Genomic DNA, 19224 nt, shown 5'->3' with positions numbered 1-19224 from the left:
GAGATCAGATAGGCTCTATGGTAGTGCATCATGAATGGGCAGACTAGATAGGCCTTGTTGTTCTTATTTGCCAGCATATGTGCTAGGTTTCTGTTTTTCTATATTATAAAATCAGAGCATCTGATGAATATTTGTATTGTGCTATGTCATATTCGAACTTTCCCGTGAATTCCAAAATGCTTTAATTTGATTCTGTTTTTTATAAATAGTAGGCTTGAAGACACTAATGAATTATTTCCCTTGGAAAGAGCACTTTGTTCTGACATTCAAGTTATTAGGGACAAAAATAATTTCAATAGCATTTTGTTTGAGGGGGAAGGTGGGGGAGCATTTGAGTAGCATATGTTTTATCTTAAAATTTTCTTTTGTATATCATTAGAAAATAAAAGGACAGGACATACACTATTAAAGTGTAATGCCTTCCTCACCATAATTAATTTTGTTTTAAATAGGAGGAAGAAGCATGCTATCCATAGCAGTGACACAACCTCATCTTCAGATGAAGAGCGCTTTGAAAGAAGGAAATCTAAAAGCATGGCCAGAGCTAGAAACAGGTACTCTGAAACAGCTTGCTTGTTGTATTACTCAGGGAGCTATTATGTTTTTGAATAAAGTAACATCTATGTTCTTTGTTTTACATGTTCCTGTTTGTTATATTTCAAAAGCTGATAAACAGTATATCTTCATACTACAGTATATTTCTGCATACGCAATCAATTTTCAGAATGGCAAATGTGTAGGAATATGGAGAAATTACATGGTGGTTGCCCTTTAGCTAGAGGTGGTGGCCTCACTTATGATAGGCCATTGTAATGTCCATAGGCTTTACCTGCATAAGTGCACTTTATGCTGGTAAATGGCTTTTGAAAATTACTACAATAGTAGTTTCATTTACATGTGTAAATTCTTTTGAAAATTACCCCCATGGATGGCATGTTTAAAAAGCTGTTAAATCGCCATTTAATGTGATGGCATTGTAGTAATTTCATAATATAGTAAATGACAACAGAAAAAGCCCAGCTTAGTATCAGAAATAAAGTAAATATGGGGGTGCTGTTCAGCAGCCGATGGGAGAGGTCGCCTAACTGCTTGGCTCCGTCCTCCACAAGCCTTAGCACCCAACTAATTCGAGTTTTCACCCTGAATTTTGGTCTTTCTGCAAGTCCAGGTCACTGGCTTATCAATTGGTAGACTAGAATGGCTGCCAAATGCAGGACCACGGACCTAAAGCAATTCTACAGAAAAACGTCACCGGAGCTAGGCCCTGAAGGCATAGATCAAGCGGCGCTGAATTTACACGAGCCTGCACTAACCGAAGGGGAACGCGGCGATCTTACCACTTCGGAACAGCCCTCAAATGCAGACCTGCTTACCAGGACCAAGATTTTCCAGTGGTTCCTAGACCTACGTTTGGACATACGGCAAAATAGGCAGGAGAATAATGGCTTCCGTTGCTGATCTGAAGGAAGACTTTAGCGGTGCTGGGCTCGAGAGTTGACTACATCGACATCCGTGTTGATAGCCACGGGGATGCACTTAATCAGCTGAACTCCTAACACTCCTCGATGAAAACAGAAATGTAATATTTACAAGAAAATGTGGAAGACCTTGAAAATAGAAGTCAGTGGAGCAACTTAAGAATACGTGGGGTCACGGACACCCCCGAATTCTCAGACGCCTATACAACGGCCTGACAAATCTGCACATTTATACTGGCGCAGGACTGTGAAAACCCATTGCCCCCGGAATCATCAGCATCAGAGGTGCGCTTGGAACGGGCGCAACACGCACTCGAGCAGCGCCGGGATCAGAAACCATGAGACATCATTCTGTGTTTTCACAGCTTCTCACAGAAAGTGAAAATTTATGATATCGCCAGGAAACTGAGGGAAATCAAGTGGCAGAATCACATAATAATATTTCAAGATCTCTCACCAATCACGCTCAAAAAGCGCGTTGATCTTTGTGAAGTCACCAACAACCTGAGAGCATGTGAGTTAAGATACAGATGGACATACCCATTTGGGCTGCAGTTTCAGGCCCACGGTGTAACGTATCGTGTTAAAAACATGGCAGAGGCCCACGAGGCTTTCCAAAAAGCATAGCTCCAAACCAACTTTCAAACTTCTAAAATGGCTGCCGCTACACACAAACTTGACTCAGCACCCCGATGGCAAAGAACATATAAAGGTGGTAAAAGACTTCGTCGTCAATCGGATGTCCAAATCTCTACTGCTCAGGACACAGGCTGCTGCCTTTACATGTCTCTCAAGGACTAGAGACAGCATTTTGTCCTAGGGAGCACCAGTCTTGCTGGCTTCAGCGCTCCTATACTCTTCAGAACGGTTTGACTATAACTTTGAACTTTGGATATTGTTGCGGGACTTTCAGGGTTAATAGAATTTTTATCATATTTCCAGATTGGGTTTTTCAGTTGTTGAAATTTACCTCTAGGTATGGCTTGTGAGGGATGCCTGCTTATGTTGGGAAGTTGCCCGCTTTACCTCGGGTGTTTGTGACCCCCAGGAGTATATTATCCCACAGGGGGAACGTGGGATACTTTAGGACTCAACGAGACAGCTCCGGGAAATGCTATCAGTGGGTTCAATGGAAGGGAATTGGGCAATATTGCATAAAAATTAAAAACATGGAATCACCGCATACTAATGCTCCTTTTGGCGTCCCCCAGGGCTCCTCCCTATCACCCACCCTGTTTAATATCTACATTCTCCCCCTCTGCCACCTACTTTCAAACCTCAAACTCAAATTTTATATTTACGCAGATGACCTTCAAATTTTAATCCCTATATCCAAATCATTGGACTCAACACTCAGGTTATGGAACGCTCATCTACAAACTATAAACCACTACTTATCCAGCCTCAACCTTGTGCTCAACACTTCTAAAACCGAACTCTTACTAATTACTCCAGAAAGTAGTCCCATACTTCTCCAATCACAAAATATTCCACATATATCACACGCCAGAGATCTTGGAGTCCTAATCGACAGTCACCTGAACCTAAAGCATTTTATAAAACACACTACTAAGGAGTGCTTTTACAAGTTACAAGTACTCAAAAAACTCAAACCGCTCCTATTCCACTACGATTTCAGATCCGTCCTCCAAGCCATTCTGTTCTCTAAGATCGACTATTGCAACTCCATTCTACATGGTCTTCCAGCCTCTACCATTAAACCGCTCCAGCTGCTACAAAATGCAGCGGCAAGGATCCTGACAAATACCAATCGGAGAGAGCATATTTCTCCTATTCTAAAAGATCTCCACTGGCTCCCAGTAAACTTCCGGATCCTCCATAAATCTCTCACAATCATTCATAAAAATATCCACCATCAAACCCCGCTTGATCTGTCTCATCCTCTCAGACTGCACTCGACAGCCAGGCCTTTAAGGGATGCTTACAAGGGATCTTTACACGTTCCTACAATCAAATTAGTGCACCACGCAAACATCAGAGACCGGTCATTCTCTACTGCAGGCCCTTCCATGTGGAACGCCATGCCTCCGGACCTCAGACTGGAGACTTGTCTAACAACTTTTAAAAAGAAACTAAAGACATGGCTGTTCAGCCAAGCCTTCCCCACTACAAACTCCATTCCCTGATCTAGAATTGTACACCACACATCTCTGTAAACAAAACTTTCCAAATTTTCATGCATAATATCCATTAAAGAGAGGTTGGCTCCTTGCCCCCTCCTCTGTATATAGTATTTATTTATTTTATTGCACTTTATATATTTATTGCTCCGCTCACCCCTTCTTTATTTTCCTACTCCAAGTTAAGGCTTCCTTGTTATAATGTAACTGTATGCTCTGTATCTCTTGTTGATTGGTTAATTGTATATTCTACTTAGTTCATTGTAAACCGAATTGATTTGATTTGTATCAAGAAAGTCGGTATATAAAAGCCTTAATAAATAAAATAAAATAAAAAAATAATTGGGGAAGGCTATAGGGGTTTAGAAGGTTTGTTACAACAAGTAAGGTTGGGGTTGGTACAGAGCACTCTGCTTGCATATGCTAGTTATGTTGGTTCTGTATCCATCAAAAACACAAAATGATGTTCAAATAGTTTGATATGGGTTCCTTTTGTTCACTAAGGTTCTATATCCATGACATATGGCGTCTCATATATTTACACTTAATGCGAAAGTGTTAAATACCTCACGAAAGCACTTGTTATTACAAAGGGAGCTTCAGCAACAAAAAGCAGACGTCATTTTTATTCAAGAAATGAATGTCAAGAAGCGCCATGCGTGGCTTCTATGTTATCCACATTACACTAGCGCTGTTTGGGCTGCCAGCACCAATAAATCCTGCTACTCAGGGGTGAGTATATTAATTGCTAACACGTTTGTTCATGAAGTCTTATTTAAATTGCTAGATCCTCAAGGAAGGTATATACTTCTCAAAATATGGTTGGGTAAGTGTATTTATACACTTCTAAATTCTTACTTTCCAAACACAAATCAGGTACCCTTTCTCCAAAATCTTGATCACATACTCCAACAATATTTGGATGGGGAACTAATCTTGGGAGGCGACTTTAATGCCACTAAGGATCCCCGTGTGGATTCTTAGTCCAAGAATTTTAGAACTATTGGTATGCGGACCGAATGGTATCGTTTTCTGGATAAATGGAGTTTGATGGATATTTGGAAGCAGCGATACCCTCACTCACGCTCTTACACATTCTTCTCAGCACCCCACAGAACCTACTCCAGAATTGATTATCTTTTCATATCTGCCCACTCTCAGAATATGATAGGTAATGTGGGAATTGATAATATAACATGGTCAGACCACGCCCCGGTCTGGGCGGACCTGCACATACAGGACCCTGACCCAAGATTCCGCCCTTGGAGACTTAACGATAGTCTACTTAAAGATAAAGCATTCGCATGTCGCTTGGAAAACCAAATATCTGATTATTTTCGGGAAAATCAAACAGATGACATGTCCCCTACTGTTACCTGGGAGTGCTCCAAAGCGGTGATCCGAGGGCTCTTTATAGCTAGAGCTTCTCATTGTAATAAGGAGAGGGAGAGCAAACACACCTCCTTACTAGCGGCCCTCGCGACATTGACACAACAAGATAGATTGGTTCGGACTTTGTGGCACTATCACTGACTATTGCGGGTTAAGGATGACCTGAGGTCCCTTGACGACACGGCCTTTAGCCACCATATGACCATGTTAAAACGCCAATTTTTTGAAGGAGGCAACAAGGCAGGGCGATATTTGGCAAATCAATTCCGAGCGGTCAGGGCACAAACAGTGGTGGCCGGGGTTAAAAACGCCTCAGGGTCGACTAGTTATGTCCTCTGATGGTATTAGACACTCACTGAGTTTTATGAACAGCTATATTCTCAAGACATGCCAATCTCAGCCTCTGCAATTGATCAGTATTTGGACTCAGTATCCCTGCCAACACTCTCTGTCTTCCAACAGGATTTTTCAAATAAGCCCATAGAGCTGTCCGAAGTGCTCCAGGCGATTAAAAAAAATTAAAACCTGTAAAGGCACCAGGGTTGGATGGCTTCACTGATATGTATTACCGTAGGTTTTCCCATAACATAGTTGGCCCACTCACAGATATGTTCAATGCCCTAAGACAGGGGTCGGGAACCAATGGCTCGTGAGCCAGATATGGCTCTTTTGATGGCTGCATCTGGCTCGCAGACAAATCTTTAATAAAAAAGTAAAAATCTAACAAAACCCCCCACCCTCCTGATGCCCCCCAAAACCTCCAAAATTAATTTACTACAACCCCCCCCCCCCACCCTCCTGACCCCCCCAAGACCTGCCAAAAGTCCCTGGTGGTCCAGCGGGGGTCCAGGAGCGGTCCGGGAGCGATCTCCTGGACTTGGGCTGTCGGCTGCCAATAGTCAAAATGGCGCCGACGGCCCTTTGCCCTCACTATATCAATGGGGTCGACCGGTAGCCCCTGTGACATAGTAAGGGCAAAGGGCCGTCGGCGCCATTTTGACTATTGGCAGCCGACAGCCCAAGTCCAGGAGATCGCTCCCGGACCGCTCCTGGACCCCCGCTGGACCACCAGGGACTTTTGGCAGGTCTTGGGGGGGTCAGGAGGGTGGGGGGTTGTAGTAAATTCATTTTGGAGGTCTTGGGGGGCGTCAGGAGGGTGGGGTTTTTGTTAGATTTTTACTTTTTTATTAAAGATTTGTCTGCGAGCCCTGGACCCCCGCTGGACCACCAGGGACTTTTGGCAGGTCTTGGGGGGGTCAGGAGGGTGGGGGATTGTAATAAATTAATTTTGGAGGTATTGGGGGGCATCAGGAGGGTGGGGGGTTGTAGTAAATTAATTTGGTAAGTCTTGTATGGCTCTCACAGAATTACATTTTAAAATATGTGGCGTTCATGGCTCTCTCAGCCAAAAAGGTTCCCGACCCCTGCCCTAAGAGGTAAAGACCAAATTTCTAAAGAGGCCAACACACTGTGTTGGCCAAGCCAGGGAGGGATCCAACACAATGCGATTCATACAGGCCCATATTGCTCATTAATATTGATTTGAAAATCATGGCTAGAGTTCTCGCAGCATGTTTAAATGGTGTGCTACCAGGCCTGGTGCACTCTGACTAGGTAGGATTTGTCCCTGGGAGGCTGGCGGCAGACAATGTCAGGAGAATAGTGGACATTATAGATCTAGTTCATCGTGAGCGCACTCCCGCTGTCCTCCTTTCGTTGGACGCGGAAAAGGTGTTTGACCTTGTGCACTGGTCTTTCCTCTTTCAGACACTAAGGCATATGGCCTTCGGCACTCCATTTATCAATTGGATAATTAAACTTTGAGCGCCCTCATGCACGGGTTAAGGCTAATGGTCGATACGGGGACCCATTTCCCATTAGGCGAGACACTAGACAGGGATGTCCCTTATCTCCCCTGTTTACTTTAATTTTAGAACCCCTTACCATGTGGATTTGACAGGCCACTAACATACATGGAGTCCAGAGGGGTCCCCATCATTTCAAAATATCCCTATTTGCCGATGATGTTATGCTAACACTCACGGACCTGACTTCCTCCTTACCAGGCATAATGCTGGAATTAGCTCAGTTTACCTCAGTCACAGGATTGAATTCAACTATGACAAATCTGAAATCTTAATCCTGATGCTTACCCAGGATGTCGTACAACTCTTGCGACAAAGCTATCCATTTAAATTGGCGTCCATATCCGTGAACTACCTAGGAGTTTGCGCTTAACTGCACTCCTCTTATTTGCTGTATCCAAGGGAATAACTGAACGATGGTTACAACACACGCACTCTTGGCTGGGTAGACTGGCAATTATCAAAATGAACATATTACCCTGTTTGTTATATTTTTTTCACCACCATCCCCATTTATATACCTTCGTTTATTCTCAAAAAATGGCAGCAAATGATATACGGTTTTATTTGGCACAAGCGACCCCCACGAGTAGCTCGGACTACCTTGTATCTCCCCAAAATCAGTGGTTGTCTATAATTACCAAATCTATCATGGTATTTTAGTGTGGCACAGCTGCGTGCACTGGTAGTGCTACACTGCTCGGCAGAGATACCACAATGGGTCATGTTGAAGCAGGTCCTTTTAGGAGGGCTACCGATATCTGCAATTCCATGGCAACCGCAATCTACTTGGAGACCTATTGGTTATCAAACAAGTTCTCTGGGCACCACCCTTAGAGTGTGGCACCAATGGAAAGAGCTCTTAGTGGGTAAGGAACCATACTCGAACATGGCCCACTTATTTATTAACCTATTGCCACATTCTCCTCACAATAAAGTCTCATTGGCATGGATTGCGGCGGGGATCATCAGGTGGCAACATGTACAATTTCAAGGCACTCTCATGAATAGTGCACAGCTTCAAAGTCATTACTCCATAGAAGAAGTAGATTTCTTCCTATACGCTAAACACCACTTTACGCATAGAGCGCTACGTAATGGCAACATGCGGTTGACGGGTAATCTATTCGAGCATTATTGCAGAAATGTGTTAGCGTTATGTGGTGTGATCTCCAAAGCGTATGCTCTTCTTAATGGTAAGAGGGCCAGCCCATTAAGACATCATACTTTGTGGGAGTCTGACTTTGATCATTCGTTATCAGACACGGATTGCGACTCCAAATACCTAGCGGCTGGTAAATGTTTAATATCCACTTGGTTACAGGAGAACTGCTACAAATTATTATATCGCTGGCACTATACTCCAGTCACTCTTCATAAATTTTGACCAGCAGTCTCGCAGTACTGTTGGAGGGGTTGTGGGGAAGTTGGTACATATCACATTTGGTGGACATGCCCTCAGCTGGCTTGTTTCTGGCCACTGATTATAGATTGGATGTCCCAGATTCTCCATACTACACTAGAGTTTAAACCTTGGCATGTGTTGCTGGGAGCACCTACTCAGGGGCTGAATAAGGAGGCACAAAGATTTGCATTACAAGTCTTTATTGCAGCCTGTACAGAATTGGCAGCACACTGGACCAAGGCAATAGTGCCCAGTTTGGCTAAAATTCAGAACAGATTACATGCGTGCTATCAACTAGGCCGCCTTACTGTGGTTCACCAGGATCGCTTGCCGGCTTTTCATAAGGTTTGGGATCCTTATCTCCAGTGGTTGGAAGCGCAACAAGTGGAATAACATAGCACTCTCTGTACGTATATAGGTCCTGCTGTACAACATCTGCTTGGGCGGTGTCTCCTTATATATATATTGTAATGCACCTATCCATGATAATTTTTTATCTAGTTACCATAGTAGCAGAATGACCCCTTTATGCATATGTTTCGCCTGATATTGTGAACATACATTCCTTTCCTATTTCTCTCTCTTTCTTTCCTAATACCCGGTAGCTGGGGGAGGGTGGGGACTGGGGAATGTTCTATCATAAATATAACAAAACCTTAGCTACGGATGTTTGTTCATTAGTAACAATTGTGCATTCCATTACTTGTATTGTATTGAATTGTTACTGTTGTGAACTTCATTTGATATCATTCTCAATAAAAATGTTTAAACAAAAAAAAAAAGAAATAAAGTAAATGTGCAGTCTTATGCCCATAATGGGCTTTAGAATCATAGACCAGCTTTTAATATCAAATCATGTACCACTCCTTAAAAATGTTTGCCCATAAATACTAGCTAAGAACTTATCTCCATAAACTTATGTCACTTTCAGTCACTTTCTTAAGCTGTTTAAATAGCTAATGATTCCAATGATGACGTGATGTTTTGGTAGTGCACTTGCCAAAGTCAGGGGAGACTACAGAAGAATGAAAAACCAAAAGGTGACTGTAAATTCACTTTCAAAAACCCACAAAAACTATTCTCACTTATTAAATTGATATGAACACTATTTCTAACCTGTTTTGAATATGGCTGCTACCAAAATTAAGCCTTTCAAATAACTAAGTTACTCAAAACACCCACCAAATTAAAAACTCCTAAACCAAAGAAACAATGAAAAATCTCCTATAAATAAGAAAGCTGACAAAGGTAAAAAAACATAGCTACATAAAAATTGACCAATCCACTTCCTTATTCAAACCCAAAGGGTTAACTGTGTGTAAATTAAAAATTCATGTCTGTTTGGCCTGCAAAAGGGTAAGATCTAAATCACTCCCCTGCACATTAAGTTGAGATTTCTCCAAAACTGCAAACATTAAATCCTCAAAAGAATGACCAGCCAAAAGGCAATGTGTCGAGAGAGGAGCCTTCACCTTTTGATAGTTCATGCAGCTTCAATGTTCTCATATGCTGTTTAAGAATATGTTTAGACTTCCTGATGTATATCAACTGATGAGCACCAAATCAAATATACTATCCTCAGCATATTTACTTTGTCTCTGATGTCACTCTAGGCTACTGAAGTAGTATAAATATATTAGTTTGTATCCTTTATTTTTTTCTTTTTGAGTGCCAAATTGCTCCTTATATAAGGGATTTTGCTCTTGCACTTTTTTGTAATCGGCAGAAAAAGTCCAACAAGGCTTCATTTTTTTTTCTGATTTTTTTGAGATTAGAAGACCAGTTGAACTTGTCATTCAACAGTAATAATTATATGTGTGAAAAAGAAACTTTTAAACTGGTTAAATGAGCACATACAATCTTGGAATTGTATAAAGAGCATGGTTTATAGGCCCAGCTTTTAGTAAGTTGACATCCAGTAATCTAGATGTCAGTGTGGAACTTAACTATTTTATGATATGTGTGTCAGAACAAGAGGAAACTGTGTTGCTGTTCTTTGTTGTAGGCACTGTGCCATTTCTCTTTTTGAATAAGAGTATCACTGAAGCTTGAAATTTACTATCAGCAGGGTTCTGACTATGGCATTTGAGTGTAAAGGATGTTGATCAGGAGGAGACAGTAGGCTTTGTAGTTAAATCAACTGCTAGGTTTTCCTTGTAATCCTGATTTTTTCATTTTCAGACCTAATTAGTACATATCTTCTGCCAACAGATGTTTACCTATGAACTTCAGATCAGATGATTTAGCAAGTGGAATCCTTCGGGAACGAGTAAAAGTTGGTGCAAGTTTGGCTGATGTCGATCCAATGATACTTGACACATCGGTAGGTTGAATTGAGATTTGTTTTCTTTGTTTTAAATAAAATATCTGAGATAGGGAAATGGCTCCAGTACACTGTTTTGAACTTGACACAAAGGAGGAATCCAACTCTTCACTTTAGTGCTGGTAAACACAGTAATGAAAGCAGCAGTAGTTACTAGCTTTCTGCAAGTTTGTATTTACAGAGTTCTTGAGAATATACACCCATTTATTGGAAGTTGGTTGGATGCTGCACACATTGCAGAATAACATGGAAAAGTTCAACTAAAATACTAGTTATTCTGCTGCTGTTTTTCTCCCCATCGCTTCAGAGAAGTTATCAGTTCAGAATGATGCTTTTAGCAGGAAAATGTAAGGGTACCAAAGAAAGCCAAGTTTAATAGGACTATTTTTTATTTTTATTTTAAAAGAAACACAGACAAACATAACTTTCGCTCTTGAATATGCATGAGATGTATATTTTTAATATTTATTTGAATTTGATTTTCTGCCTTAACAGAATGAGCGCAGAGCAGGATTACAAATTCATTAATTCTCTGAGGACAAGCAGGATGGTAGTTTCTAGAACTTTGACTTGGTATATTGAGAATGCCCAGTATGCCCTATACCATGTGACAACCCGGGGTCTCTCTGCAGTCTCTCTTTTTCCATGGAGCTGTAGCATTGTGGTGTGAGTAAGCTCCCTTTGGCATTTTGGCCTTTGTGGAAAACCTCTCCTTTTTTGCATTTTCACAGTGTTTGACGCCAGGTTCCTCTTGGTGCTTCCCTGTAGTGTTCCTAGTCAGGGTTTTCAATGTTTCGTATAAGTTTTCTTTCACGGTGAATTCCCTGTGGTGGTGGTGCTCTGTGTCCACCGGCCATCAAGGCCTGTCGCCATCGAGTTTGATTTTTTTCCCTTTTATTTCATCCTGTTATGGCCACATCTGGGTTTAAGCGATGCCCTCGGTACCCGAGGACCATGTCCATCACAGACCCCCATGATGAATGTGTCCTCCGCCTTGGGGCATCAAATGACATCCGGGATTGCCACAAATACACCTTGATGACCCCTAAAGGACGTAGTCTTTATCTCGACAAGATGGAGCACCTCTTCGGGTCGAAGAAGACTGCGGCATCTGCATCGACACTGAAGGATCATAGTGCCGCACTGATGGGCATTGAGCCATTGACATCGGCGGGATCGTCAGCGGTTAGGGGCACTGGAGACCAGCCAATGCTGGGCTCCTCCAGGTAGGGACATCTGGTTCCTCGTCTTTGGCTTTGGGGAAAGACCATGTCAATCATCAAGGGAAGCCGAAGAAGCTTCAGCATCAGTCCCCTTCGATACGTGGTGCCAGGCACAGGGATATGCCAGTTCATGCTGTAAGGCCCCCGAAGAGATCCTGTGGCGAGGAAAGCCGATCCTCCATCAGTGCTGGGGGTCCACTGGTCCTGGTACCAGTCACCAGTCCTCCTCTTGCTTCTGAAGATCTGGCCACCCCTTCCTCTCAGTTGGTGTTGGCATCTGTAATGTTTGAGGAGGAGCTGGAACAGCGAGTCCAGCTGGCGGTCAAGCAGATGTTGTGCCATCAGTCCAGTGGCACCAACGGCACCACAGCCAGCACCATCTTTTCTGGATCATAAAAGCATAGAAACATAGAAATGATGGCAGAAAAGGACCAAATGATCCACCCAGTCTGCCAAACAAGCTTATTGCCAGTATCTGCTGCACTGTGCAGGTTACCCCCATATTTATCAGTTTACCAGACTGTAAAAGTCATGGCCCTTGGATGCCACTGTCAGGAGCTAGTAATGCAGGGACAGTGGTCTGTCGAACAGGGATCTTGGACTATCAACTGACTGGAAGCCCGAGCAATTTGGCTAGCCTTACCGCAGTTTGTGGCCCAATTGGTAGGAAAAGTGGTGAAAGTAATGTTGGACAACGTGACAGCAGTGGCCTACATAAATCATCATATGGGGAGTCTCTCAGGAAATGGATCTCCTTCTTCCATGGGCAGAACAACATTTACTGGCATTGTTGGCTTCTCATATAGCAGGTGTCAATGATGTGTGGGTGGACTATCTCATTCGTCATGAGTTGGATCCAGGAGAATGGGAATTAGTTTCCAAAGTGTTTCAACTCATTGAGGAGCAATGAGGTTGGCCCTTTCTGGATCTGATGGCGAGTCATAAGAACGTGAAAGTGAATTGCTTTTACAGTCGGACCCAGGATGTTCTAGCACTCTGAGTGGATGTATTGGTTCATTCATGGCCATGGGGCAAGTTGCTCTATGTGTTTCCACTGTACCCATGATTGGTTAATACAGACGATAGCGTGGCATTCAGGACTGGTGCTCCTGGTGGCCCTGGATTGGCCGTGCAGGCCTTGGTACGTGGATCTCCGTTGTCTACTGGTGGAAGATCCTTGGCAGCTCCCCCTGCTCGGAGGCAGGTTTGGCTTACAGTTTGGCCCATGCGAAGGCTCAGCTGTTGAGCCAGGTGTATTCAGGTCCAGTGGTGGAAACTCTTTTGCGTGCAAGAAAGTTTTCCACCTCTTTGGCCTATATCCGGGTCTGGTGGGTCTTTGAATATTGGTGTTAGAAGCCACTCTTGCCTTCCTGTTTCAGCATCTATTCCTTTAGTCTTGGAGTTTTTGCAGGAAGGTCTGAGTAAAGGTTTGGCTTTGAACATGTTCAAGGTGCAGGTGGCTGCCATAACGTGTTATCGGGGATGCATTCAGGGGAGGCCCCTTTCTTCTCATCCAGATGTGTCTAGATTTCTGAGGGGTGTGAGACATTTCCTAGTGCTTTTGTGGGATCTGAATCTGGTGTTCTCCTTTTTGGCGAATCTGACCTTTTGTCCTCTGCATGGTATTTTCTTGTGGTTGTTAACCCTGAAGACATCTTTTTCTGGTCGCTATTTGTTCAGTGTGGTGGATTTCAGAATTGCAAGCTTAGTCATGTAGAGAACCCTTTTTGGGTTAACTACAGTTAAGGACATTACCTGCCTTTCTTCCAAAGGTGGGTTTGGATTTCCATTTGAATCAGTCTGTTTTTTCTACGATCCTTGAATAAGGATTTTGATGGACAAGAATTCAGGAAATTGCGGCCTTTGGATGTGCACCAGCACTTATTGCGTTATCTGGAGGTTACCAATGTTTTTCATAAGATCGATTGGCTCTTTCTCCTTCACTGTGTAGTGAACAAGGGGGAAGCGGCCTCTCATGCCACAGTGGCTCGGTGGATTAAGGAGGTGGTGATAGCGGCATATCTGGATGCCGGGAAACCTCTTCCGAAGCAGATAAGAAGACATTCAGTCCGGGCGCAGGCAGTTTCCTGGGCAGAATTGTGTTTGTTTACTTCGGCGTAAATCTGTAGAGTGGTGACTTGGGTCTTGCATAAGTTTACCAAATACTATCTGTTAGATCTGGCTGTGCAGGAGGATTCGTCATTTGCTAGGGAAGTGCTGCTTGGACCTCAGGCAGCCTCCTGCCCTTCTGGGGAGTAGTTTGAGGCATGCGACAATCTTCTGTTGTGTAAGTTCCTTATTAGGGAACTTATGGTAAGGACCTCGGATGCGTAAGAAATTGCGCTGTACTTGGTAAGTTTCATTCTACGATATTTGTCTTAGTCTTCCTATGTGACTATTGTTGGTGGAGCTGAGTTCGATGTTTCCATTATGTTAAAAAATTAAAATAAAATAAAAATTTGAATTATTATATAATGGAGGAACGTTCTGTTTTGAATAATGATTATTGGAGGATGCAATAATGTTTAGGTGGCTTAGTGTTCACAGTTGGCCTTTGAAGAAAAATATTTGTTGGCTGATATCTATGATAAGCTATATGAGAAGGGATGTTAGCGAGTCATAGTTCAGTCTCCACCTCCTGGTTGGAGTGCACAACCCATTGGTGTGGACTGGGTTGCTCTACTTTGAGGAAAGGAAATTATCAGGTAAGAAGTCATTTCACCCTTTTTGTCCTCACTACTTCCACCTTAAAAGCATGTAGTGCATTTGATGTACTAATGTATCAAATTCTAACTTAGACTTTCTTTCCAGGATTCTAACTTCCCTCTTTATACTGTGTAATTCATATGTGGACTATTTGGCCACTTTGTGGAGCTGAAGTGTTCTCAATCTAAGTAACAGAATACTAAAAATTTGTTTTTAAAATAAGGTTGAATACTATCATGTATCGTGAGTGTTAACAAAATGCTGCCAATTCAGTAGCCCCTAATTGAGAATACATATGTATGAAATATCGAATCATGATGTATGTTGTCTTGTTTTGGATTCAGGAAGCAGCTTTCACCCGATTATCACTGATTCATAGAAAAATTAATATGTAGATCTGCAGTTGTAGTTTAATTATTCCTACTTACTTCTGTATGCTGTTTAATTAGAGCTAATTTAATGGGACAAAATGCAGGGCTCTTGGTCGCCGGTGATTATGCGGCTCAGTAAGGACCATGGAATTGCCAATCCTGGCTAAATTGCTAGAGGGGACTGGGGATCCTTTCAAAAGCATTGGTGGCAGTGGACAGCACATTCCCCTTCTCCTTCCCACCTGCCCTTCTGGAAGAAAAATATTGGTGGCATTGGACAGGGCAATCTACCCTCCCCCCATCCCACTTGTATCCCCTCAGTCTACAGCTCCTGTTATTTTCAAAGCAGTATAAAATATTCCATTCTAAAGCTTAACAATGAATACTAATAGTATATTGCTTACGATAATCATACTTAAGATGCAGATTGCAGTAATTTTGCATGATTCGTGACCAATATAAGCGTTTCAGGTTATAATCTTAAATCAATAATGTCTAAATCTGTCATCATGTGTTTTTAGGGACCTTCATTTTCACCCATAAACCAATTTTCACTCATAAATTCCTGGATTTTTCCAAAGGTAAAAATTAGTTTAAACCAATTTTCACCCTAATTTTATGTATCTTCAGCAGCTGCAGTGGCAGAATTTCCGAAGCTCTCCAAAGTCATTGTAGGCAGAAGAACCTACTTTATTTTAAGTCCCTCCCTTTCCCCTCCCCCAAGCAGTGAAAATACATTTCAAACCTTCTTCTGTTAGCCATGCTCTCCTACAGGAGCTAAGGGAAGCCTTGCAGGCTCAGTTCTGCTGATGTTATCTCTGCACATCTGAGAAGCTACTGCTTAGGATGAAAGCTCTCCTGGTGCATGGAGATGAGGTCATCAGAACTGAGACTGCAAGGCTCCTCATGGCTCATGTAGAAGAGCGTGGCTGCCATTAGGAAAATGGTTGGGCCACTGGTTTAGCTTTAGGAGAGGGCTGGCACCAAAGCATTGTCAGCCAGAGCATGGCTTCACATCAGTCGCCCACTAGAAGCAGCAGCAGCTCCCCACTAGAAGAACTTCCTGGAAGGATTCCTGCCTCTCTTGCTCAGTGCAGGCTTGGACGTGGAGTGCAGGGCTGCATTGCAGAGCATGGCAACATGAGTATGCTACTGAAAATATACAGAAGAGGAGCTTGGAAGCACCATAGATGGTAAGGATGAATACTGTTTGGGGGAGAGAGGATTCGTGGGGGGGAGGGGGGAAATTCTTTGGAAGGGGCAGAGAGATGGAGGTTGGATTCTTTGAGGAGAGGGGATTGTGAAAGGAAGGAGATTCTTGGGGGGGGGGGAGATGGGTTTTTTTGGGGGGGGTGGAAGTTTTGGGGATGGAGAGTATTTTAGAGGGATTCTTGGAGGTAAAGGGGAAGAGATTTTTGGAAAGAAGGAAGACAGTGAAAGAGTGGAAGAAGAGTGGGAATAAAAGGAGAAATGCTGGGGGGCGGTAAAGGAATAGGATCACCTGAAGGATCATTTGAGGGGAGGTTACATAGGTGGATTAGGAGGGAATGGTACAGTGGGAATCTTCTGTCCACCAAAATAAATTCTGATGTTCTCCTAGAAAAATTAATATTTTCCTAGCGTGTAGCAGATGGACTTAGTACAAATGGGGTATAGTGTGCTCGTGCTAGCAGTTGGAGACGGATCTGACGTCAGCACGAAGTACATATACCCCTGAGGAAGTGCAGAAGCTCAGTAATTTCCGTCTCCAAAGCAGTTTGGCGCTACCTCATGCTCGCTGAGCGTTTTTCCAAATTCTAACGACTAAATTCATAGAAGAATCCTACCTGAAGACGAGCCCCGCACTCCTGCAGTGATACCCTCGGGTCCCTCCCCCAGTTGAGTTTCCCGAGGTGATTTCCGTGGTCCTTCGGAGGTAAGAGCCTCGGTCTGGTGGCCGAATCGCGGCAGGGACCTAGCCCCCGAGTGAGAAGGGCTCGGGCGCGGCATAGAGGCAGCCTCGGTCCAGATCCGTTCGCGGTGAGGACTTGGCCCCCGAACGAGACGAGTTCGGGCGCGGCTTAGAGGCAGCGGGTGCACTTCCTCGAGTGCGGCGGTGACGGTAATCACCTTCTCCCCCCGCAGCCGGAGACCGCCCGGGTCGCAGCCGGGAAGCGCCGAAGATCAGGTAAGGCGTACATCTTTACTTTTCTGGTCTCCGAAGAGCGAGTATTAGCGGGGTCTGCCTACGTGGAAGCCCGCCAAGGAGGTCGCCATTTTGCCTGCCTGCTCGCCGTCGCCATCTGCCCTGGTTCGCCGCCTTGATCTAGCGTTCAGACTAAGCGCACAGGCAACGGGCGCGTATGTTAGACCCCCGAAAGTGATAGGCGCACATTGATAGGCGCACGTTGATAGGCGCACACCTTCGCGCATATTATCAGGCGCATACTCTCGGCTGGGAGCGCACCAGCGCATAGAGATAACAGACGCGATGGAGCGTATGAGAGCCCATGCGTCCACAGAGCCGGCACCTCCAGAATCAGGCATAAGAGCTCTAGGCCTCTGCTCAGCATGCCACCTCAGAGACACACAGAGCGAGGAAGCAGACTCCCTATGTGCCCAATGTGAGGAGGCCCTGGGAGTTCCAGGCCAGGGCCGGTCCCAGCCCAGATTAATTGCCAGTTCCTCAGGGAACACCCCGGATCTGGCAGGCCGAGGTGAGCAGCCGGGGAACCGGAGAGACCTGGTGCTCCTAAGGCTAGAACCTGCTTCGCTCTCTTGGGTGGAATTATTCAAGGGGATTCACGCCTTTGTCAAGATGCAGTCTGATCCCCGAACGGACTCATATGTACCGGATGACCCTGCCCCTGGACCCTCAAGACCTAGGCACGGCCACCCGCCACCCGGAAGCCCCACTTATAGGGATTCAGATTGCTCTGAGGAAGAAAGCGAGCCCCCCGAGGAGGGAGAACTTCCCTCGGGGATAGAGCCGTATCGAACTACGAGACACTTCTTTCTTAAGGAGGATCTCCCAGACCTGGTCTCTCAATGCCTGTCGAAGCTGGCTATCCCGGGCCAAGGCACCCAAGGGGAACCTAGAATGAACCCCCTGCTAGAGGGTCTTCCTCAAACGGCTCACCATTTTCCCCTCCTACAAGCAGCACAGCAGCTAATCGATCTGGAGTGGAATGTGCCGGAGGCCTCATTCAAAGGGGGTCGAGCCTTGTCTAGCATGTACCCCCTGGACCCGGCAACCAAGGAGCTGCTGGCGTGCCCCAAGGTAGACGCCATAGTTTGCACAATTGTGAAGCGCACCACCATTCCAGTGGAGGGGAGGGGCGGCCCTTTAGGATGCGCATGACCGGCGCCTGGACACCATTTTGAAACAAGCCTTTGAGGTGGCAGCCATGTCCCTACGAATCGCGACCTGCTGCACCGTGGTGACGCGTACCTGTTTATCACAAGCCAGGAACAACACCCCGGGAGAAGAAATGGAATCTGCACTCTCGTTCCTCACTGACGCTGCCTCCGACCTAGTCTGTACGGCAGCCAAGGGAGTGTCATCCTCACTGGCAGCCAGGAGACAGCTCTGGCTACGAAATTGGTCGGCCGACTCCTCCTCCAAGATGTGCCTTACAAGAATGCCCTTTAAGGGATCCCTCCTGTTTGGCAGCGACCTTGAGAAACTGGCTAACAAATGGGGCGCCTCTCCATTACGCCGTCTACTGGAAGAAAAGTCAAGGAGGAACCAGCGCCCTTTTCCTAGGCCATCCAGAGGTAGAAGCTCTCAACGCTTCAACCCTTACAGGACTAGCTACCAATCACCTCGTTCTCAGACCAGGAACCAGTCCTTTCGGACCAGGCACAACAAGAAGGGAACTGGCTCGGGTTCGGGTCCCAGCCGCACCCCACAATGAGAATCAGCCAACCCATCTGGGGGAAGAAGCCATAGGGGGCAGGCTAACCCTATTCTACCGCAAATGGGTCGAGATTACTTCGGACCAGTGGGTCCTCGCCATCATCCGAGAAGGGTATTACCTGGACTTCCTTCGTCTCCCTCCGGACAAGTTTGTGGAATCTCCTTGTCCACCCCTCAATAGGGCGGCACTGGAAGCTACCTTGTGGAGGCTCCTGTCCCTAAAAGCCATAATCCCAGTGCCTGCATGGGAGATAAATTCTGGGCATTACTCCATTTATTTCATCGTACCCAAGAAGGGGGGCACCTTCAGACCCGTCCTGGACCTCAAGTCAGTCAACCGGCACTTAAGGGTCCCAGGATTTCGCTTGGAAACTGTGGGGTCAGTCTGAAGTGCAGTACAGCAAGGGGAGTATCTCACATCC

At 44.9% G+C, this 19224-nt stretch overlaps 1 protein-coding gene across 1 annotated transcript in view; it reads left to right on the top strand.

The window, feature by feature from the left end:
* The window catches only part of ATAD2B (ATPase family AAA domain containing 2B), a 610472-nt gene that overhangs the window by 207423 nt on the left and 383825 nt on the right, over positions 1-19224 (top strand). Inside the window, exons 9-10 of the mRNA XM_029596002.1 lie at positions 453-554; positions 10493-10604. Coding sequence (XP_029451862.1) covers positions 453-554; positions 10493-10604 — 214 coding nt within the window. The remainder of the gene's footprint in view (positions 1-452; positions 555-10492; positions 10605-19224) is intronic.

The sequence above is a fragment of the Rhinatrema bivittatum genome, chromosome 3 (assembly GCF_901001135.1).
Source record: "Rhinatrema bivittatum chromosome 3, aRhiBiv1.1, whole genome shotgun sequence".
NCBI classification, from domain to species: Eukaryota; Metazoa; Chordata; class Amphibia; order Gymnophiona; family Rhinatrematidae; genus Rhinatrema; species Rhinatrema bivittatum.
This window is presented reverse-complemented; position numbering and strand designations above follow the sequence as displayed.